Here is a 23,577-nt window from a genome sequence, read left to right as displayed (position 1 = left end):
CTGCCCACTGTAGAAACTGCGCTAAGACTCTATGATCCTGTGCCTGCTCTACCCCTGCCCATCCCAGCTCTGCCCACTGTAGAAACTGCGCTGAGACTCTATGATCCTGTGCCTGCTCTACCCCTGCCCATCCCAGCTCTGCCCACTGTAGAAACTGCGCTGAGACTCTATGATCCTGTGCCTGCTCTACCCCTGCCCATCCCAGCTCTGCCCACTGTAGAAACTGCGCTGAGACTCTATGATCCTGTGCCTGCTCTACCCCTGCCCATCCCAACTCTGCCCACTGTAGAAACTGCGCTGAGACTCTATGATCCTGTGCCTGCTCTACCCCTGCCCATCCCAGCTCTGCCCACTGTAGAAACTGCGCTGAGACTCTATGATCCTGTGCCTGCTCTGCGGAAGGCATCGGGGAGGGAAAAGTGGGGAGAAAGTGCTCCTCGATGCTTTCCCTCTCCGATGCCTTGCACAGAGCAGTCACTGCTCTGCGAGGATCGCCTCCTCCTCCTCCTCCCGTCCCTTCTCCCCGAAGGGGAACAGAGGTAGCGACAGGGGCAGCGGGAGCAGGAGGAGGACGAGCAGGCGCGCGGCTCAGCCCCAGAGAGCCTGTTGCTTTTGCCCCCATCCCATCCCAGCTCAGTCCACCATAGAAACTGCCCACCCTGAAACTATCAACCCCTGAAACCTTACAAGAATCTGCTCCCTTAATTCCTCCCTGAATATGCCCCCTCCCCCTGAGCCCTCCCTGTAAAGAGACCCTTTCTTTCCAAGCCTTCCCTCTTAACCCCTTCCCCCATCCCAGCTCTGCCCACCCTAGAAACTACCCACCCTGAAACTTTCCCAGAATATGCCCCCTTGCCCTTGATGCCCTCCCTAAATATGCCCCAACCACCCCTGAAACATTCCCAGAATCAACCCCCTTCCCCCTTAATCCATTCCAGAATCTCCCCCCTTAATTCCTCCCTGAATATGCCCCCTCCCCCTGAGCCCTCCCTGTAAAGAGACCCTTTCTTTCCAAGCCTTCCCTCTTAACCCCTTCCCCCATCCCAGCTCTGCCCACCCTAGAAACTGCCCACCCTGAAACTTTCCCAGAATACGCCCCCTTGCCTCTCATGCCCTCCCTAAATATGCCCCACCCACCCTGAAACCTACCCAGAATCTGCCCCCTTCCCCCTTAATCCATTCCAGAATATTCCCCTTGCCCCCTGAAATGTACCCACAATATGCCCCCTTACCCCCTGAGCCCTCCCTGTAAGAGACCCTTTCTTTCCAAGCCTTTTATTGGTATTTATTTTTATTTTTGAAATTTACCAGTAGCTGCTGCATTTCCCACCCTCGGCTTATACTTAAGTCAATAAGTTTTCCCAGTTTTTTGTGGTCAAATTAGGTGCCTCGGCTTATATTTGCGTCGGCTTATACTCACGTATATACGGTAGTTGCCTTCCTCTCCTTGCTCTGTTGTTTCCTACATACCATCCAAAATCTCCACTAAAGATTGGTAGAGATGTGGCAGGAGGGCTGATACAATGCTAAGATGTCACCCTTACTTTAAAAGCTGCTACTGTGATCAATTTAACATATAAATTTTAATACTAATGCCTTTTGTTGATATTTTTGTGCTATGGATTAGCGAAAAGGCTTGTTCATAGAATCATAGAATTGTAGAGTTGGAAGGGGCTACAAGGCTCATCTAGTCCAACCCCCTGCAATGCAGGAATCTTTTTAGTAGGACTCAAACCCATGACACTGAAATTAAGAGTCTCATGCTCTATTGACTGAGCTATTAAGTTAGTTTTGTGAATTGTTATTAATTTATGAAATAATTTTCTATGTTTAGGAGAAACCCAGAGAATGTAACTATAAACTTATGAATTGTGTTGAATTCTTTTTTATAAGATAACTAGCATATACATACATCTGTATACTCATCTAGTTTCCTTGCTATTGCATAGCTTTCCCCACCCCATTTCCCCAAAAATAATCCAAGGCACTTGATGTCTCCATTAAGATAAAACTGTAAAAATTCAATTAACAAAACCTAAGCACCACAGAACACAGAACAGTTTGGAGGAAATCTGTAAAAGTGGCAGAAGAAAACAAAAACAGCTAGAACTAGCACCTCATCACACCCTCCTGTAATGGAAGGTTATTTGCCATGTGTCAGAATGCTATAAGAGGGGAGGGTGGTGGTGAGAGGAATTTCAGCCAGGAAGCAGTTCCAGAGCCTTGATGCAACTACAAAAAAGGTCACAGTGAGGTGGACTTTTGGGCATAATCTGTTGATGGTTTTAATGAGTGGCCAGGTTCATACAAGAGAAAGCGGTTCTTCAGATATACTTGTCATAAAACATACAGCAATTCTGAATTGGTTCTGGAAATAAATTTGAAGCCAGTTTCCTTCTTACTTTCCTTTCTTAGGAGGGAAAATATAGCCCTGATCCTGACAAAGGGAAAATCCACACTCCTGTTACTGAAGTAGGAAGAAGAAAAATAGCACAAGGATAAGCACATTTACACACATACTGAAAGCAGACCAAAGGGAAAAAAAAAAACAAGAGCTATGAACATTTTCTCAAAATGTGCTTGGTATAGAGATACTTTGAGCTACCTTGTCTGCAGTAACGCTTCCATGGGTGTTAACCGGTCCTGTAACTGTCTGGACACTGCAGTTAGCAGGGATGCACAAGCAGTACTGCAGCCAGCTAAATCTTCATCCTTTACGTAGTTCAGCAATACAAAATACCAATATACAGATCCTACAGGGAGAAACCCACCAACAATCAAGTTTAGTAACTAATCATCATCACCATCTTCACTGCAACTAAAACTGTGTTTAAACATATGCTTATGGAAAAATGACCAATGATTAGGTTAGCAAATAAAATATTGTCTGTTATATAAGGCTTTCTTAAGCTTGCAAATATTTGATGTTTGTCTTCAGAGAGCATTCCATGAGGTCATAACAAATCATGAGTGTATGGTTAGGTTTTAACTACTTAATAATTGGAGCCTAAATTAACATACAGATGCTGCATAAGGACAAGAAGCCTGGAACACAGTGCTAACGGTGATGTTGATGAATGAACTGGCAGCGTATTAAAGAGGGGGAATAAAACATGGAATCAGATCCAGAAACTAAGCCCACCAGGCAAAAACTTAATCCAAAAAATTGACAAAGTATACATGCACAAAAATAAAAAATGAAGCTCACCTCCAGTTGCAGCTGCAGGTAAATAAGATATATTGCCAAGCAAAGCCTTCAGAAGGATCGAGCCAAATCCTTGTTGACTTGGCTCAAATTTCCCATTGCTACAAAAATATAAATTTCATTTTGTTATTTTGCTGTAGTACAGAGCACATACTGCTTGCTGGCAAATATTCTATGGATGTTATTGCATAAATGTGTTTCTCAGGGGAGGGGAGGCTCTGTAGAGAACCAAAGAAAATTCTACCTTCCAAGTTCTATTAAGGGGCATAATTAGCATCATTAATATAGAGAAAGTATGCAAACAAAAGTCGTATTACCAACCTTATGCAAAGAGCTAGAAAACGTGCACATTTGTGTGCTATGCTTCGACCTGCTTCAAAGAAGCACACACGCACTATATCGAAGAGACACATCCTTGCTTTAGACAGTAAGCTCTCATTTGCTTCTTTTGAACTGAAAAAAACCAAAGCAAAACAAACTTTAAACCAAAACACTTACAATTTAAAATGTTTCCTAAGACAAAAATGAAGTTCTTCTACCTGCCCGGTCCATTAGACTGAACTCCTGCCAGCCAACATAAGATATCTAACACAAGACTTTGAGCATGCTCGGTCACAACTCCATCTTCCGCCTTTTTGCAGAGGGTGTTCAGAAGTCTTTCATGGAATTCTGAAAACTGCAACATAGCACACCGCTGAACTCTGTGGAGGGAGAGAAAGACAATCCACAGGAGTAAACTACTGAAGTGAAAGTTGCTGACATTATACGTCATTATTTTAATACTACAGTGCTCAGGTCCATTCTCTAAGCCTAAGGAAACGAAAACACACAGGGTTTTATTTTGTTTTCATTTTCCTCTCTGTAGCTCCCCTTACAGCAGTCTAGAAGTTTACCCCTTGAATTTAAAAAGCTAAACTGCTTGAGGCCAGAAAAGAAAGTAATAAATAAATAAATAAACAAACTGTAGAGTTGCCCTGACTAGATAAGCATAAGGCAGCTATGGCCATATGTCCTGGTAGCTACGTATAGTCCATATAGCAAGGAGAGGAGCAAAAACCCAGGTCTGTGCACTAATAGTGACAGAAGTGGAAAAGGCCCATTTTCTGAAACATTTTATTTTTCTACCAAGCCATTCCAACGCACACCTGCACTGAAACAATACAACATATGACTGGAAAGCTTCTCTGCTTTTACAGAATGGAGTTTGGACTTACAGTTTTGTGAATTCTTATTTGAACCAGCATAAAAACGAGGAAAAATTAACAGAATTCTTTCGAAAAAGAATTTTTAACACACATCACTGTATAAAAAGGTTGAATTCCTAAATATCAAACTCACCTTTCCTTTGAAACAGATGTTTTTTTAAATCTTCTAATTGTTACAGAAACTTCTTGAAGCAAGTCGCACCCACGGAGGTTGTCAGTTTTCCGTGATGAATTGCTGACTTCTGTTTTATTAGAGGACTTGTCCTATAATTTTAAAAAATATATAAAAGAACCACAGACATTTCAAAAGTAATATTCCACATGCTCACAATAATTTTCCCCCACTCCTAAATTGGGAAGTTCATATTAAAACAATGTCAGTTATGAAACCAAATCACAGGCTTTTCAAACATTAAAATAGCCATTTTTAAAAAAACAATGCAACTATTTTCTTGACAGAATGGAAGTATAAAGTTCTAATTCCAGAAACCAAATAAGTTTAAATTTGTGTCTATTTAATTTGCAGCTTCCTTTTAACAGCTATACCGAGGGAGAGGTTTTTAAAAAATATAAAACAATATTTACTGAAGTCATCATACACCACAGATAAGGAACCTCAGGCTTGGGGTCCTTGGGATTCTTACCACCCATGCCCCCACCATCACCACATTCCTCAATGGCCCTACTTAAATGCACTTGTCTGACTAGAACAGGCTTCCTCAAACTCGGCCCTCAACTCCCATGATCCCTAGCTAGCAGGACCAGTGGTCAGGGATGATGGGAACTGTAGTCTCAAAACACCTAGAGGGGTGAGGTTGAGGAAGCCTGGGCTAGAACTTCTTCAATCGTGATAATGCCCCTTGCATGGATGAAAGATAGAAAGGCGTTTGTGTGTACTAGTGTCCTCCCACTTACGCGTGACTGATCCTTTTACAACCGTGTATATGTGTAGCACCAGGAAATAATAATAATAATAAAATCAATTCAAACCCGGAAATGGCAGGAGAGAGTTGGAGAGTCCTTGCAGCTTGCGAGGAGACCCTCCCAAGACCCCTAAAAAGATTTCAGTGACGTCAGAGGAAGCCCGAAGAGACCGGAGGTGCAGCACGGCTTTATTTACATTGCTCAGCCTCACCACCTAACAGCTGATGTGCAGCCGCTTTCCCACACGTCCTCCAGCCTCTTGCCTCCCCCCGAACTTTAATTCTCGGTGTGGATATTTTGGGGTACAGTATTTTTAGTATGGATTGCAGCAAGAGTGACAGGTTGCTTAAAAAGTGGGTGCTCCCTACTTTACATGATTTTGCTGATGCGCACAGGGGGCTGAACTGTAACCCCCGCATAAATGGGGGGACATCTATATATAAAAACCCCTGGTTAGAACGGATCCTACTGGTCTCTCATGGGAAAATAAATCACCATTATTCCATGAATTGTTAAAGTTTGGCTACATCAACTACAATCATAGCCAATAGTATCAAATCTGCATATACTGTTGATTCCTTTTTGTTTAATGTTCTTGCAGATAAAGAACAGTAGGTGAAGTGGGATGGGGGGGGGTAAGGTAAAAAGGTAAAGGACCCTTGGACAGTTAAGTCCAGTCAAAGGTGACTATGGGGTGTGGCGCTCATCTCGCTTCAGGCCGAGGGAGCTGGCATTTGTCCACAGACAGTTTTCTGGGATATGTGGCCATAATGACTAAACCACTTCTGGCACAATGGAACACCGTGACGGAAACCAGAGTGCATGGAAACGCCGTTTACCTTCCCGCTGCAGCGGTACCCATTTATCTACTTGCACTAGCATGCTTTCGAACTGCTAGGCTGGCAGAAGCTGGGACAGAGCAAGGGGAACTCACCCCGCTGGGCAGATTCGAACCGCTGACCTTCCAATCAGCAAGCCCAAGATGCTCAGTAGTTTAGACCACAGCGCCACCTGCTTCCCCCATCCAGGGGAATACTGAACAAAACAACACACATTTTCTGACTTCCATACGTGAATTTTACCCACCTACAGAATTCTAAAGGTTCCATGTTTTACTCTTACCACCTCTATGTTAGTTTAAATATAAATTACAATTACACAGTTGATGCTTCAGTTGTAACAGATGGGCTTTCAGCAACTGGCTGGTTGAGCAGCAGCAGCTTTTTGACCATGCTTTCTCTATATGTTATTTAAATACCTTGCCTGCTGCAACTTTTGCCAGAAGTGAGGCAAGTGAATGACCCTTGCTATTCTGAGGTTTTAGAGATGGTATCCTTACAACAGGCCAGATTCCACCATTGCAGATCTCTTCTGTTCCTCTGTCATTCACTGCTTTCACATGAATTAAAAAAGAACGGTATTTTCCACCTGCCATACCTAGAATAAGACAAATAGACTATAAGCATAGTCAACAAACTCTTTAAGACTTATTTTACACATATATTTTCCTAGCAGGTACCAATTAACACTTTGTTAAATGTTTTTCCCAGAAATGAAGAGACAATTAGTCTTCGATTCTAAGGGTGACTGGGGATTATCTGTTAATTTCCAGAAAACTCACATTTTTCAGTTTCATTCCAAAATATTCCAGCAAAAAAATTACCTTTAACAAGCTTTGGACTTGTTAGTGTCAACATTCCAGCATGCCCTGAGAGATCAAGACCAGTGGCCAACCATACAGGACCACACAAAATATCTTCTTTATGATCCTCTAAAAAGGGACATAGTCGGGGGCCTTTTGAAAAAAAAAAAGTTCAAAAATAAGCCGTCTGATCAAAAGAATACACAACTTGTTCAAAAAGGTTAATGACACTTAATTATTAGCTAAATAATAACCTGGTTCAGACATAATGAGGAACTATGATTTCCAATTACAGAATGCACTGGTGTAAGCCTTGGACTCATGCACAAGAGGAAACATAGAACTTTAAACTGTTTGCAGTAGCAATAGCTTCCCATTACATCAGAACTCATGGTACTGTTATGCATTCTACCTGTAGTTAATTAAAACAAATAAGAATAAAATCAGGGTTCAATATTCTGATTTATTAACAAACCACAGTTTACAATAAACTATAGTTTTTAATTCAGATATAATGGGGGCTGGCAGCATATATTATATATTCAGCTTTCAATCCCCTCCCCTTGTGCATGGAAGAGAGAGGGTGGTGGAATGCATAAGCCTAAGCTTTGCTGCAGCATGCTCTCATAACAGAAAACCATGGTCCCTGAACCAGGCCACTGTGTTTTCCTGTAGTGTATTACGGTCTCAAAATCCCAGATATATCATCAATTATTAATATTGTCATCGTATCGTCATTGTATTTCTTATCTACCCTTCACCATGAGTTCCTAGCGTGGGTTACAACAATTTAAAAATACAATATTAAAATCAGTTAAAAACAGGTTATATTCAATAGAATGAAAGTGTACAAAATGGGAAGTTGAAATGAGGAAGGGACTGACTTCAGCTGAATTTCAGAACATCTGATCGACAATTGAAAACTAAAATTCTTTATATTTTCTTATATATTTCTCTTTACCCTGGACTTTGACACCTGAGGTATTTTAGAAACCTCCCCCATCTACTTGCTTTCAACACTTATGCAGGTGTTTTTTGTTCCCATGTACATCAACACAAGAACAATGAGTTGAGTCACATCTATCAGCCCTATTCCCCTTATGTGGACATGCTCCATGTAGTCCTTGCCCAGATATCCATGCATATAGGTCAACTCTCCACAGGGAAGGGGCCTTGCCTCTAGGGTCTGTAGGGAAGGATGTAATTATACATCCAACGCCTTTCATAGGAACTGAAACAGGCCTTGGAGATTTTTTTTATGTTATTACTTTTCTGCTGTTTTTTAATGCACTATTTTTGCTATCTGCTTTTATATTTGTATTACTTTAGTCTGTCGATACTGTTTTTCTATACCGCTGTCATTATTTTTAGATGTGTTATGTTTTAGATACTGTGTTTCCTTTTAGGGATACTTTGATTATCTGTAAGGATTATGCTTTCTGCTCTTTTCCTGTGCTGTCCCTTCTGGTTATTAATAGTATTTGTCTAACAAATGGGTTACTCTGATACATCAACAAAGGGAGACAAAAAGCCAATAAATATAAAGAGAGTAGTGTCAGCATTTTACAAGTTCAATTAATGAGAATTGACTCTAAAACTTACAGAATACATTCACCCAACCTGTACATGGCAAATACATTTTAAATGGGCACTGTATGTAACTTACATTGTGTCTCCTCCACATCCATATTCTGCATTTCTTCATTCAAATCATCCAGTCCTTGTTTTCCATTCCTTTCAATTTCAATATTATGAGCTGGTGACAGAGGGAAAGCTATCTGTCTATCTACAGCTGCTTCTGGGGAATCAAAGACATTTAAAAAACAGAACTCACAACTATAGGTTTGCTTAAAGCCTTAACATTCCTGTTTATTGATTCTACTTGGAATTTCTTTTGGAATACAATTTAACACTAACTTCATAACAACTATACCAAGAGGCAACTGTATTTTGAAATATATCCAGTGGTAGAGGCCTTCTAATTCCTAGGCTGAATCAACTATTTCAAAATCAGTATTAAACCTTTAGATATCTGATATCTGCACTGATTGAGAAAAAGTGTTAAATCCTTTCAGCACTACCACTGAATTTTAGGTTCCAATAAATACTCAGGCAATGTTCCCTACTACTGCTGCCTTCAGTTATTGTCCATTCACTCGCAGATACTTCTAAGTGAGACTATACCAACTTAGACTCTTAACAATTAACGTATGTGTAGCCATCTCTCTCTTTAAAATTCTTTAATGGTTATCCAGGAGATACATAAGTGTGCAAGTGACTTCAAGCAGTAAGAAAACGGTACTAACAAATTTATCTCTGCTGCCTTTATGGTAATATAAGGGATGTGTGGCTTGCAGGGAGGAATTATTTTGAAGACTTAACCTGACAAGAGATAAATAACCACACTACTGTAACCTTTCGCATTATGGCATTAAGGTAAAAAGCCAGAAGCTTTTTTAAAAAAACAAACAAACCCCAATGTATGTTAAATAAGGGAAATATATTCAGAGCAGCACACAATACTATATCATCATTTCTCCCCCTCCCCTGACAGGGTAAAAGAGATGCATACTCTATTGCCAGTATTGTGGACGCTGCTGCCCACTAAGGTTGCTTACCATTAAGTTTTGTTCCGCCAATGGAATTAATGCATGACGATCAGCAACCCAACCTTTCTTTAAACACAATGACTGATTTTAACAGGAGAAGGGACCATAGGTCTTACCTGAAAGGACTTTCTCTTGCATGTAAAGGTGGCAATAGGTAATTTTAAGTTTATGCCTGACTCAAGCAGTTGATAAATCAGCAATGATAACAAGAACTGGCTTCAGCAACAGCTTGAGTCAAGCAGGAACGTAAAACCACCTGAGACCATCTTATGTGCACAGGAGGAACAAAGGGTAGTTCTGTTACCATAAGGACTTCTGGCTGTGAAATATACAATTCCCTCTCATTCCTTTCTCTGTGGGCCACCTAAATTTGTTATTGGGGGGTTCCCCAACCCTCCAAAGAATATCTGGGGAGGGTGCATTGAGTGCACAAACAGAGGAGGGGAGATGTTTCACTGTACAGCCAGTCTTTGAATTAACAGAACTACTTTACTGGATACCACTCAAAAGTGCTTTGGCAGTTGAATCATTTTTTTTAAAGCAGTGCTACCTTTAAATACCTAAGCATTAATAAATTAAGCAAGGTATTCATTCACTCTTGGCTTACCACTGACTTTCCCCAAGCCTGGAGCTTTGTTTTTCAACAAAGTCACTTGAATCTGTGGAATGTTTGTGATGTTTGAATTCAAAACAAATTTGAAGTTCACATGTCCAACCATACAGGCTTTTGGCAAGACCAATTCAAAAACATGTTCATCCCAGCTGTTGCTACAAAAGGGAGAAGGGAGGAAAATCAGGAATTAAATGTGCACATAATAAGAGAAAAATAAACAGCTCTATTTTGCTTTTGTACATATTACTGCTCTACAGAAGCAATGAATGTTTGGGCTGTACCCTTATAAGAGCATCTGCTTAACTGCATGCTGCTTTCCCACAATATTGTGCCCAAAGCAGCTTACAACTTATGAATTACATTTACAATATGAACCATATTTGAAGAGACTAGCTAAAGCAACAATTTAAGGTACATTCCACATCTGAAATGAAGGGTTTCCAGAGTGATTTAACGAAGCCTGCCTCATGCTTAGGATCCTTTCCTCATCACATATAGCCTCTGCATCAGGGAGATCCAAGGTTCAATGAGAAAATCCTTGGTACAGGCATGATTTATATCATCACTTATTTTACCTATCTGTTTGTAATTTCCAAGTCCGAGTATGCTGAGCTGCATCTCCATGGTGCTGCTGGTGCAAGTGTTGCGGGTGCCGCCTTTGCTGCTGTTCCTGCTGAACCTCTACCCAACATGGAGGAACAGTGGCAGAAAATCGGGGTGTCAAAGTCTCAAAGCGAGTCAGCTCTACTAAAGATGTTAATGTTTCAAGGGAAAATGGCTGGTCCACCAGAAGATCAACTCCTGTTTATATGAGAAAGGTACAGAAGACTCAAAATACTAAATGACTATTCAGTTAATAGTTAACACAAGGATCAGAAACACAGCCTTTTAACACATAGCTGGTCTTTAGAACAGCTATAAAACCAGAAATATACCAATTTCATCAAATCATAGCATGCTGTTAATGGCTTTTAAAGAAAACCGATACCTTTGCATTTAGGATAATCTTTTATCCTCCCTCTCTTTTATCAGAGGACAGTCACCATTAGATACCACCCAGAATGGTTTTTTCACGTTGTTAATTTTCAACCCTGTGCTCTCCTAAATCTATATCAGAAGGCTGGGGGATGCCCCAGAACAGATTTGGGCCATTCAGGGAGAGGCAGATGCAAAAAACTGCCTCCCTCCTCATTCCACTGATGGACTGCTTTCATCAGCAGATGGTCACCAAGGGATACCACCCTTGTTAAAAAAATATGACTTGATAGCACAGTTCTTGGCAGGGGGTTGGACTGGATGGCCCTTGTGGTCTCTTCCAACTCTATGATTCTATGATTCTACAAAATAATCACACAATATACCTTAATTTAGACAGACTTCAAGAATGTGTTTGTGTACACAATGCAGAAGGGAATTTCGTTTGATGGGAAAACCAGCCAGATGGGTGGGGCATAAATAATAAATTATTACTATTATTATTATTATTATTACTATTACTTGCAAAATGCACCATTAAAGCATGCTTCAAATAAACCCCTTACTAAATACTAACATTTATATACTGCTTGTTGGTAAACAACAGCAACAACAACCTCTCAAAATGGTTTACCTGTAATGCCTGGACTGGAAGGATTAGATAAAGGCTTTGTGCCTTCTGTTAACTGCTCTGCCACTTTAGAGAGAGATGCATCCACAAGTATATCAGCTTCATCAACATCATCACAAGTCCCTCCAATCTGGAGGAAATGAAGTTCTCCACCTAAGAACAGTTGTCAATTAAAACACAAGTTAAGATACATTTATTTAGCATAACACTGTTCTCAACCGCAAACTCACTAATAACATTAGAATTCTTTTCTAAATGTATCTGCATATTGCACTTAACATTTTAATTTTAAGACACACCTTGCCTAATTTTAGAAGACACACAAGGCAGCTTAAAATTAACACAAACAAAATCAAATTCCCATTAAAATCAACAATACTGACAAATCACAAATGTTAACACGAAAGTCCAGCCTCCAAAGCAAAAAACCAAAATAGCATTGAAAGGAAAACACCAAAGATAAACCAGAAAAGAGAGAACAAAATGCTTTTTGAAACAGACTAGTTTTTAGTAGTCACCTAGAACAACACAGTGATCCAGTCGCTCCATTATAAAAAAAAGTACTGGTGGCCATTAGCTTCAGTAACTTTTTAAGAATTAGGTAAATTCATGGATGGTGGAGTTTTCAACCCGTATTAGCCACAGTAGCTAAAGAGAACCTCTGAGTTGCTGATTTTTCAAATTGTTTTTACTGAATTTCCAAGTACTGACAAATACAAAAAGGGAAAAACAAGTTTCTCAAGCAGAGAACCTCTGAGTTCAGAGAAGATATACTTCCACTTACCAGAAACTGCAGTCAAACAGGGAAAAGATACCATTACTTGCCCTGCTGCTACACTTCCATAAGACAGAGATCAGGAATGTATGACCCAGAGGTCTAATTTAGTCTATTAGGTGTCTTAATTTGGCCTACAAGGCTGCTTCACCACAGTCATGCTCACCTACCCCACACCTGACATTATATGACTTCAGGTGTGAAGCAGGTCAAGCTGCAGGAGCCTTTGAATGGATCCTTGACTGTTCCTCTGCAGAGTAAAGCAAACACCTGTCATAAAGCAGGGTGGCCGTCAGCACTAAATCCAGTATTATAAACTGAGATATGAAAGCCAGGAGTTAAATGGTACCTTAAACCTAGGTTATGGGCACAACAATGGAATGTCTAGGCACATACAAAGCTGGAAATGAATGAACTGCAGCTAAAATATTATGTTCATTATTCATAGTCCAGTCGTTCCCCTGCCCACCCCCTAACATTCTTAAGAGGGTCTCATCTCCAGTCTTCAGAGAGTAGCTGGAAGTGGGGAGGCAGAAAAAGGTCCTCCTTTCCTTCCACTCTGGAGTTTTAATCTGAAATTTTAGGTGCCAGTACTGCGTCCAGAGCTCAGAAACTGCTCGCACTAATGCAGGGGTCTGCAACCTTTAAGACAAAAAGAGCCACTTGGACCCGTTTCCAAAGGAAAAAAAAAATCTGGGAGCCGCAAAACCATTGCGACATTTAAAACAAATATAACGCTGCATGTATTGTTTCTTACCTTAATGCAATAATAATAAATAACGTATAGGAGCCAATGCAAAGTATAATTAGTAAAAACAACAAGAATAAGTTCTTATTTTTTTGCATTGACTCAGGGGCGTACCCAGGATCAAAACGGGGGGGGGGGGGCAAGCCATGGTCGTTCAGGTTGTGACATTTCAGCACGGAAAGGCGAATGAAACCAAAATTTTAGGGAAATTATATATAATTATAGCAGTGCTTTATTACAGTAGTTATTACAATTATTTGCTTGGTTTTTTAAAATTTTTATTCTAGTTACATGTGGCCAACTCCCAAGAAACTGTGATCTACTTTCAGCACTGATCTACCCCCGTTTTTTGGGGTTCAGCTCAAAGTTGTTTTGGGGGGGTGTGGTGGGTGGGAGAGAGGGCTTCCCCCTCTAAGATAGGTTGGCAAGCGAACTAAGAAAGAAATAAAAAGGGGGGGGAATTTGGTTTAGAAAGGGAGAGGGAGGGACACAAAGGGAAAGAGAGAAAGGAAGAGACGGGGTAGAAAACAGATGGGGGTGGGAATGGAAAAGTGGGGTGGAAAAATATAAATTGGGGGTGGGGTGGGGAGAATATCTATTAAAAATATGTAGTAGTTTAAAAAATAAAAATAAAGGGGGGAAATCTTTTTCTTCTTTTTCCTTTTTTGAAAACAAAAACAAAAGGGGAAGAGAAAAGAAAAAGGGGGGATAGAGGGAGAAAAGGGTAATAATAAAAATTCAAATAGAGAGGCTGCAGCAGCTGTGGGGGGTGTTTGTTTGTTTTCGTTTGTTTGTTTGTTTGTTTGTTTTTAAAATGGGATTTCCCCCCTTGGATTAAAAAAAGGAGGGGAGGAAGAAAAAGAGAGGGGGGATGGGAGAGCAAGGCAAATAGCCAAAAAGCAAAAAACAGGTTTTTTGGGGGGGGAATCGCGCCAGGCACTGCAGTGCGCCGGCCTCGGGGCTCCGGGCCCCCGAGCCGCCCTTGGGGCCGTCGTTGAGCACGTACACCGCCCGCAGCGAGCGCTGGCGAAGCACCGGCCCGTTGCTCTCTGGCAACACCTCAGAGCCCGGCGGCGGCGCAGAAAGCGCCTCGGCGCCGCCGCCAGGCTGCTCTGACGAATCCCCGCCGTTCACTCCCGCTGCAGGGGGCAGCTGGGGCTGTTGCTCTGCGGGCACTACAGCTGGGACGGTGCTGCCGCCCGCCGGGTTCTCCATGGGGCGAAAGCGGGTGACTGCGCCCGGGGAAGTCGGTGAAGGGAGCCCCCGCCCTCAGGGCATGAAGGAGGGAGGAAGGCTCATCCCGCTGGGCCAAAACAAACTTCGCCGCCGTGCCGGAGGTGGGAGAAGAGAAATGAAAAGGTCGGCAACGCCTTTCTCCCGTCAGCGCGGCTCGCCTCGAGTGCAGGAAAGCTGCCCGGAAAGCTTCCCGCAGGGTTGCTGGCAGCGCCTGGCGCGAGGGCCGGTTCTTGCCCCCTGCCGATAACCATTTAATTATTATTGAAAGGGGGCGTGCCGGAGCCGCGGGAAACCTGTCAGAGAGCCGCATGCGGCTCCGGAGCCGCAGGTTGCTGACCCCCGCACTAATGCAATTCCCTGTCACAAAATGCACCTAGAACAATGGGAGTTTCGAACACTGACTAAATGTAAATTCAGTGCCAAGTGCAAGCCCTACTGAGATCATCAGCCCCACTAAGGATTTCCCAGGGTTTGCAGCTGTGCTTAATGTAAATTTAGTACCCACTGCAAGCCCTGCTTTCAGCGTGGATCTTTTCAGCTGTGGCTTAACTTCAAGTCACAGCTGCAAAGATACTTCCTTTGTCGCATACCTGGTTCTCCACCTTGGCCCCAAGTCATCTGGTTGGCCACTGAGTTCTTAACTAAATAGATCTGTGGTAAAATACAGCAAGCGAGGTATTTCTAGCAGCTGTGGAGCAATAAAGGGAACACAAACACCAGGGTTCTTCAAATACTGGTGATGGAAAAACTGAAAATGAAACTTTTGTCATACTGAACACCTACCTCACTCGTGTAATTATGAACTATTTATCAGAATAACCTTCACAGCTAGACATGACAACTCAGTTAAAGTTTTGTTTCTGATGATAAGCCATTCCCCATAAGAAAGGTATTGAAACTTCATTCACTTGTTTACTTCTCCCTGCTCTGTAGTATCCTCCTTGAGATGAAGTTACCAGAATGGCATAGTACTTTAAACATTATAGATTTATGCAGTGGCATCAATACTTCTATTCAGTTCCTTCCCATATGATTTTTAATGAAGAAGTTCCTATTTTTGCTCTTACAATACCCTTAGCAGTTGCTTCAACTCTAAAGTCTGGCATAATCAAGTATTCTGATTATTAAACTGGAAGCAACTGGTATCAGTTAAAATAAATTATTCATGGTTCTGCAGCATTTACACACACACACACACACACCAATAAGAAAGGTATATTTCAAGTGGGATTGATTTGCCAAAAGCAAGCACATCAGAAAAGCATTAACAATCTCTGTACACATTCAAAATGTTACTATAAAATAAACAATAAAGCAATTAATCAATTAGGTGGAAATTTAAGAACTTTGGGGAGGGGCATGGAATTGTGAAGTCTCTATTACAAGTCAGACTTTCAGCCAAAAAGGGAGAACAAATCACCAAGCATCTATTTCCTGCTTCACAGTTAGCTCTGCGGCTAACCAGAAAAATCAGGTTAGCAAATATACATAAACTTTGAAATACTATAAAGGGGCAAGAGCCTCTTAGATTAAGCTTAGGGTTGCACACATAATACACCTGGCAGAAATGTAGTTTTACAGACTGACAGTATTCTGCTTATTAAAAAAAAAAACCCCCTCCAAATTCAAAGGACCATGCAATGCAGTCTTATCTCTGTTGTACCTTCAACATTCTATTTGCAAACACTAAGAAGAAATCGTTAGTGGATTCTTGTCAGTGTTTTCCCATTTCATTTTGCAAAATATTTCCTCTTATGTCCTACTAACTCACTTCGTTTGAAGCTAAGATTTGCTTGATAAAAAGATCATGTTTGGACAACCATATCTCATCTTAAGAAACTAAGATATAATTGAGCCTTGTATACTTGCATGCAGCCACTTCTCCCTTTGCACAAATGGGGAGAGAAGCCTACAAGTCTTCATTTAACTATAGTCTCTCATTATGTCCAAATCAGGAAACCATAGTTAATGACTTCTGAACAAGCTAGGATATGAATCTATGATTTCAAATCAAAATGGGAATCTGTTAACTGAAGACTTCACAGTATGTTTCCCTGCTTGCACGAAAGGAGTGGCAAACTGTGAGGTCTTGTTCATCACATCTCAGCTTAAGACACACTCACTATAGGGAGAAAACCAGCTTCTCTTTCTAGTACATATGTGAACTAATATTGCACAGTATGTCAGATACAGTGGTACCTCGGGTTACAAATACCTCGGGTTACAAACTCTTCAGGTTACAGACTCCTCTAACCTGGAAGTAGTACCTCGGGTTAAGAACTTTACCTCAGGTTGAGACCAGAAATCGTGCATCGGTGGCAGCGGGAGACCCCATTAGCTAAAGCCGGTACCTCAGGTTAAGAACAGTTTCAGGTTAACAACGGACCTCCAGAACAAATTAGGTTCTTAACCAGAGGTACCACTGTATCCATTTTCTTGGTACATTTAAAAATGTATGGATTGGATCAAGCGTTAGGCATATGCAAAGAGGCTGGCAGAAACTTACAGCCATTCTTCTCCATGACAGCCCCTCAGAAATACTCTATTAAGGGCCAAAGTACCCTGCTGTACGGGTGGGCTGTGGCCTATGAGTAGAAGCCCCGCTATCAATAGTTTTCTCTGGGAATAGTTCCTGTAGATCCTTCTTTCCCTCAGAACACCATGCCACAGGCCATCCACTCATCTGGGTCCCCCAACCGCATGGGAACTGAAATCACCCCTGCAGTGAGTGGGGGGGGGTCTCCTTCTGTCAGCCCTGCTACACACACAACTATGTATACAACCCCCCAGTAATAACCAAACCACTATCCAAATGTTTCCTGCTAAACTGCTAACCCAATACATTAACTATTTAGAAAGCAATAAATTCAATTCTGCGTGACCTCAAATTGAACTTCAAAACACTTACTTATCCAAATAATAACTAATAAATAGTTTTCATGCTGGGGTAGTCAACATGGTACCCCCCCCCAGATGTTTTGGCCTACAACTCCCATTGTTGTCTACCATTGGCCATGCTGGCACGGGCTGATAGGAAATGGAGGGCACACATTGGCTTCCCCTGACCTAAGACATACAAAATACATGGCAAGTCCACACTGTGATCAACTACCGCCCGGAAACCAATGTCCCCACTGTGGAAGGACGTGTGGATCCAGAATTGGCCTCCACAGTCACCTACGGACTCACTGTTAAAATTGTGTTTATGGAAGACAATCTTACTCGGCTACAAGTGATTGCCAAAGAAGAAGACATACAAATCTACAACAGTAAAAGATTACAGATTAATGGAGATGTCATGGCAAAGAAAACCTAACTATAGTAGGGCATGTATAAATTGGCAAACCATACATGCTCCACTTTTAGACTCCAGTACATCTAGAGAACTGGACTGCTGAGCAGAAGGAAAGAGAAAGAAAGCAATTCTAAGGCATGAATTATCAATCTATTTTGGAAGCTCAAACCAGAGTTTGGGATCTAATCAAAGGTTAGTAGAAACTGAGCCTCAGTCTTTTAAAAGAATGATTAACAACATAGCAGGGAGATGATGGATGCCTATTAGAAGCCTTTTAAACATAAATAAGGAACATAGTACCCCAGCACATTATGTGCTGCATTTTGACTTTACAAATTTGATTAGAGAACTGATAAAGATCTTACCTTTGGTGCATGCACAGAGTCTATCTGTACCCGAGCAGTATATTACAGAGACAAATTTATCTGGTTCCTCAGAACCCTCCTTTTTAGGTGGCTCCACTTTGGCCAGAATTTCAAAGTTTGAAAGATCTAATATTTTTACATATCCTCCCTGAGTGGTTATTACCAGATGCCCAAGAGTAGAAATTTCTGATCTTTTCTCTCTCTCGCTGCCATTCTTAGAAGTTATTTGTATTTCCTCTGTGGGCTCCTCACAGTCATCTTCTCGATTATCCAAAATGTCTGGTGGGAGCAAAATCAATGAGGTAATGGTATCCTGTGGGTCTTTGATATGTTGGATTTTTATGGGTTCCTCTTCAAGAGTCACAATCCGAGTGGCATAGTTCATTTTGTAAAGTACTAGGTAACCACCACTAGCATTCCGCTGCTCTGGTTGAATTATTAAAGGCGTCTGCACATCTGCTGGTGACTCATTCTGGATCATACCAATATTTGCGCCGTTCACTACAGCAAGGCTGGATTCTAGCTCTCCTTTTCTTCTATTACATAGTGCCGAGTTTAATTTATTTAAATTATTCAAGGCCTCTACTTGATTTATTGCACTCAGGGATTCAACAGGGCATGCCCGCAGTCCTATTAACAAATGAACTCCATCTGCACAAGGAGTGATTGAATCTACACAAAAGTTCTCCTCCTCTGCAAACTTTGGCAGCCGTAGGCACTGTACCAAAGTCCCAGGCTTAGGAACCATAGAGTTCCACTTGTCAGAGTCTGGAGAAGTTAGGCTAGCTGTTGCATCTGCAAACTGCTGAATATATGTCACAGGAGGATCCTGCAACAGCAATTGCTCCTGACTATCCAGCTCCATCTCTATGATCTGTGGAACTGTAAAACCATCATCATGTAAACTTTTACTCATGATATTGTTCATCTGTGAAAAGATTTTTCCTGCTTTTTCATCAGATTCCTTAATGCTGTAAAGCAGCAATATAGGTAAAGTCCTCCTTACCAGAGGAGAATTCAGTTCTGAATTAGTACAGGATTCATTGTCAGTTGATCCCTGGTCTGATACACTACCACCTTGAGTCCTGCTTAAATCTTCCAGTGACCTCTGAGAATGACTACTAACAGGAGAGGTAGCAGGTGATTTGTATGTTAATAAACCTCCAGCTAACAAACAAGGAAAGGGAATGTTGTGATGTTCCAGATGCTTTTCCTTCATCTTTTCACTCTTACAGTTACTTAGGCAGGGATTTGCCCCAAGTTCTTCCAAGTCTTTCACTGTATCTTCAAGTGCATTTGCAACTATTTCCCACTGAAGTTTCTCAGGCTGCTGAAGAATGCTGAGGGCTGTTATATCAAGGCTTACTTCCATGGTTTCCTTTTGTGATGTATGTCCTTTGGGATAAAGAAACCACTGTTAGACAAAAATTAAAAATTTATAGTTACATGAGAAATTATGAAAATCCTATCAAAAAGCCTAGCAGAATCAATTATCTGGCATCTTCAATCAATAACAAGATAGCATCCTAAGGAAAACAGTCAAAATAGCATTATTTTAAGGCTGTTTCACAGATTTCTCAGGAGCAAACCCTGGGTTGCTCCCAGCAGTATACTCAACACAGGGTGTGTCACAGCTAATCCTCGTTCCCTGGAAATTTGCCTGTATGATACACATTTTTATAGAACAAATATAGGCCCAGTTCAGATGTAACAACGAATCTTTGGTTTGTTTTTACCCAGATGAGCCAGCACTAGTCTCATGCTTGCACATTCAACCCTTCTTTGCAAATATAGGGAGAAGACTTAAAGCTTTTAACTCTGGTTAGCATTTCCCCCCACCTCCAATACATTAAGATGGGACAAGCATGCAAATATTGGTAGTATTACTGTCTCTACTGCTAAAATGAGATGTGTGGGGGCTATTTCAAGGGTCTCCCTTGTAAAGGGAGCAAGGTAAGACAGTTTGCCTCTCCCACTGTAAATAAAACAGCAAGGTTTACAATGGCCCTCTGCTTCCCCCATCTGTAGCAATGGAGGTTGGAGGCTGCAAATGTATATTTTGTCAGAGAAAAACATGTAACTTAGCCCCGGCCAGCCCAGGCTGGGAGAAGGATCCTTTCAGCAGCTTTGGGGATTCCTCCTACACTGCTGAAAGGATCATCCTTCATCTGAGCCCAATTCATCCACAAAATTTTACAACTTGTTCAATGTAAATTCAAATGTCACTATTTTGCATGTGAAATGATGTGCAATAAGCCTCCTTCGTTTTTATTTTTGCAGAAAGGTAGGTGAAGGGAAAATACACAGGAAGATGAGGGATAACAATTGCTTCACATGACACCAGGATATCTCCCCACAAATCAGAATGAATATTTAATAAACAATGGATGTCTTATAATCTTCCTGGCAACTTTTCCCAAACAAATTAGGATGAATGTTCAATAAGTAAATTGTTTGGAAGAAACCAAAATATTTTAATACTAAAAGCAGTATATGAGATTCTAGCTGTTTACTGACTTAAGTATACAAATCACTCACTGCTAGTGATCTTACATTCTGCACTATACCAAAGAGATATCGTATGCCTACCAGTCACTGATTCTGATCTGGAATGCTCTTCACTGTCTGAATCCTCCAGTAAATCATCACTAAAGACAAGACAAAGATCACAGAGATGGTGAAGCCAAAGCAACAATTTAATGTATTAACAATGCACTTAGCACTGAACTTTTTTAAAAAAAACTTCACAACGTTTTCAAAATTAATGTTTATTAATCGTGTAAAAGAGAAGGCTATAAATCATAAAGAACATGGCAGAGAAACTCCCAGGGGAACAGAATAATCAGGGAAGGATTTAGTTACGAGAAAGAAGTAAACTCCACTCAGGGCTCTTTGGGAGATTTAGCCTTGAGAGTAAGGATGTATGGGTGGGGGTGGGGAACATGTTATGGGAAAGGAAAACATCTGGACAATGTGGCAAGTGAGAAAAATAAGTATCACAGGAGATAATAGTCAGAATGTGGAAAGAAGGGGATGATTGCTTTCCTCCCACTCATTTCAGAGCAGTTCCTCTGTCTATATAGGGCCACACTGGTATTGGATTGAATGGAGATTGCTGTAGAAACCTTTTCCTGTAGACATTACATCTTTCTTTACCAATCATCAAATGAAAACTATTAAAAACAAAAGCTTCACCTTCCCAAGAAAGGATGTATTAGAAGGCCATCTCTCAATATTCCACAATCCACTCTCATGTTCAGGCAAATAAGTACACACAGGTCCAGATTTCCAAACAAACATCCCAGGCAAACATTCACATAAGGAGCTGATTTCCATTATTTCCTATGGGAACGTTTCTAATCTGTGATTTTCCTCTTCTCTCTCCCTCCTGCCCAAAATTGCTCCAGCCAAACAAAGGAAAAAGTGATTTCTCCAATCTCCCCTGTTAGCTGATTTGTCAATTCCTCTCCCTCCCTCAATGGTTTCTGCCCAAAATGGCTGCCACCAGCCAGCAAAACACGAACAAGTAAGAAAGTGGGCATATCTAAATCAGATGTTTGTGTAGCAAGATTTGGGTATAATTATTTGTGCTGAGATTTCTGATAATGAGCATTCTTATAGAAGGACCTGTGTATACTGTATGCCAATAACGAACTGTGAACAGCATTTCCTTTGTGCATAACCAGGGCTAAGAAGAGGCAAATTTAGCATACCTATCTCCTTCCAATTTTGGTATATCTGAACAGCTAGATGAATCTTCTATCCATGCTATTGTTGGTCTCCTTGAGTCGACCCCTGAGCTCTGCTCTCCAGACAACACAAGCTGTTGTACAATTACTGGATCATAAGCATTGATCTCAAATTTTAAGTGCACCTAAGCAAATCCAAAAACATAATGCGATTTAGAAAGACATCCCCATCTAGCAAAATTAGCATTAGAACTCTTAAAATATGAGATACCTTCATAAGTTTTGAAACATCCCATATACAGATCTTTCCTCGTTTTGTTGCAGCAGCTAAAAAGTGAGGACAGCTCCCCGATCCAAAGCAGACTATTCTGTCTGTGCCATCTGTACAAGGAAACTGCGCTGGACTTGTTGCCAGCGTGACCGAGAGGGGCACATTTTGCGTGTGCTCGCCTTTCACAAATGGGCAGTTTGGGGAATGTCTTTCATGTTCAGACCTTAATGGATTAGAAAAATAAGTGTTTAGATGCAATAGCATAAGCTTCTCATCAACTGTTTTGATGCACACAGGCTAGGATCTTTAGCACCTTAATACACAAAGTATATTTAAACACATAAACTGGAAGATTACAATACCTAAATTGGAAACACTTGTCTGCTTTGAGAAAACATTGTTCTTAAAATGGCTACAATTTTCACTACAGGAATTACTGAAGAATGAGTACTACTGGCAAATGACTGTTTTCTCATTTTAAAAGTGTGTGTGTGTGTGTGTGTGTGTGTGTGTGTAGTATATACTACTCTTTGCTCAAGCCATAGCGTGGTTTACAACAGGTATATAAGATAAAAATCCACGAACAAGACAATACTTAGAAAGCACGTATTGCTAAAAAGCAATTACTAATAGTAGCAGCAATCTCCTCCAAATGCCTGCCCTAGCCTTCCTAAAACTATAAACATATGTGTACAATGCACCTTGGTAGGGAAACACTTTTTATTAAGGATAACATAAAGGTAAAGGTAAAGGACCCCTGACAGTTAAGTCCAGTCACAGATGACTCGGGGGTTGCGGCACTCATCTCGCTTTACTAGCCAAGGGAGCCGACGTTTGTCTGCAGACAGTTTTTCCAGGTCATGTGGCTAGCATGACCAAGCCACTTCTGGCAAAACCAGAACAGCGCACGGAAACGCCGTTTACCTTCCCACCAGAGCGGTACCTATTTATCTACTTGCACTCTGCCGTGCTTTCGAACTGCTAGGTTGACAGGAGCTGGGACTGAGCAACGGAAGCTCACCCCGTCGCGGGGATTCGAACCGCCGACCTTCTGATCGGCAAGCCCAAGAGGCCCAGTGGTTTAGACCACAGCACCACCCGCGTCCCTTAAGGATAACATAAAAAATACAAATAACAATTAATGGGTATTGGTCACCAGATGCAAAGCTACATTTTAAGCTTTTTATTTGTTTAAAGTTTTGCTACCTGCTGGGCTGGCTAAAAGATCTATAGACCAAATATAGTTTCCTATCTAAAATACTGTATTGTAATAGAAAGCAAAAAGTGCATCTCAAATATTTTATTCTCACCAAGGTTCATCTGTTGGCTCCCAGCACACCAAACACACACTACACGTAAAACACATGGCTCTGTCATCTCCTGATGAGGCAGGC

General features: G+C 41.2%; 1 protein-coding gene across 9 annotated transcripts in view; it reads right to left on the bottom strand.

The window, feature by feature from the left end:
• BIRC6 (baculoviral IAP repeat containing 6) overlaps nucleotides 1-23,577 on the bottom strand; it is a 137,569-nt gene that overhangs the window by 97,863 nt on the left and 16,129 nt on the right. For 8 of the 9 annotated variants that reach the window (XM_033144475.1, XM_033144477.1, XM_033144479.1 and 5 more), the window contains exons 6-21: nucleotides 23,494-23,576; nucleotides 22,184-22,406; nucleotides 21,937-22,097; nucleotides 20,813-20,871; nucleotides 18,224-19,618; nucleotides 11,808-11,957; nucleotides 10,774-10,999; nucleotides 10,193-10,353; nucleotides 8,643-8,774; nucleotides 6,998-7,129; nucleotides 6,593-6,771; nucleotides 4,544-4,674; nucleotides 3,745-3,906; nucleotides 3,527-3,658; nucleotides 3,209-3,306; nucleotides 2,606-2,753 (exon numbers count right to left, since the gene is read on the bottom strand). In XM_033144475.1, the coding sequence (XP_033000366.1) occupies nucleotides 2,606-2,753; nucleotides 3,209-3,306; nucleotides 3,527-3,658; nucleotides 3,745-3,906; nucleotides 4,544-4,674; nucleotides 6,593-6,771; nucleotides 6,998-7,129; nucleotides 8,643-8,774; nucleotides 10,193-10,353; nucleotides 10,774-10,999; nucleotides 11,808-11,957; nucleotides 18,224-19,618; nucleotides 20,813-20,871; nucleotides 21,937-22,097; nucleotides 22,184-22,406; nucleotides 23,494-23,576 (3,572 nt within the window). The remainder of the gene's footprint in view (nucleotides 1-2,605; nucleotides 2,754-3,208; nucleotides 3,307-3,526; nucleotides 3,659-3,744; nucleotides 3,907-4,543; nucleotides 4,675-6,592; nucleotides 6,772-6,997; nucleotides 7,130-8,642; nucleotides 8,775-10,192; nucleotides 10,354-10,773; nucleotides 11,000-11,807; nucleotides 11,958-18,223; nucleotides 19,619-20,812; nucleotides 20,872-21,936; nucleotides 22,098-22,183; nucleotides 22,407-23,493; nucleotide 23,577) is intronic. The other variant, XM_033144476.1, reaches the window with a different exon arrangement.

Source organism: Lacerta agilis, chromosome 3, assembly GCF_009819535.1.
Source record: "Lacerta agilis isolate rLacAgi1 chromosome 3, rLacAgi1.pri, whole genome shotgun sequence".
In the NCBI taxonomy this organism is placed as follows: domain Eukaryota; kingdom Metazoa; phylum Chordata; class Lepidosauria; order Squamata; family Lacertidae; genus Lacerta; species Lacerta agilis.
This window is presented reverse-complemented; position numbering and strand designations above follow the sequence as displayed.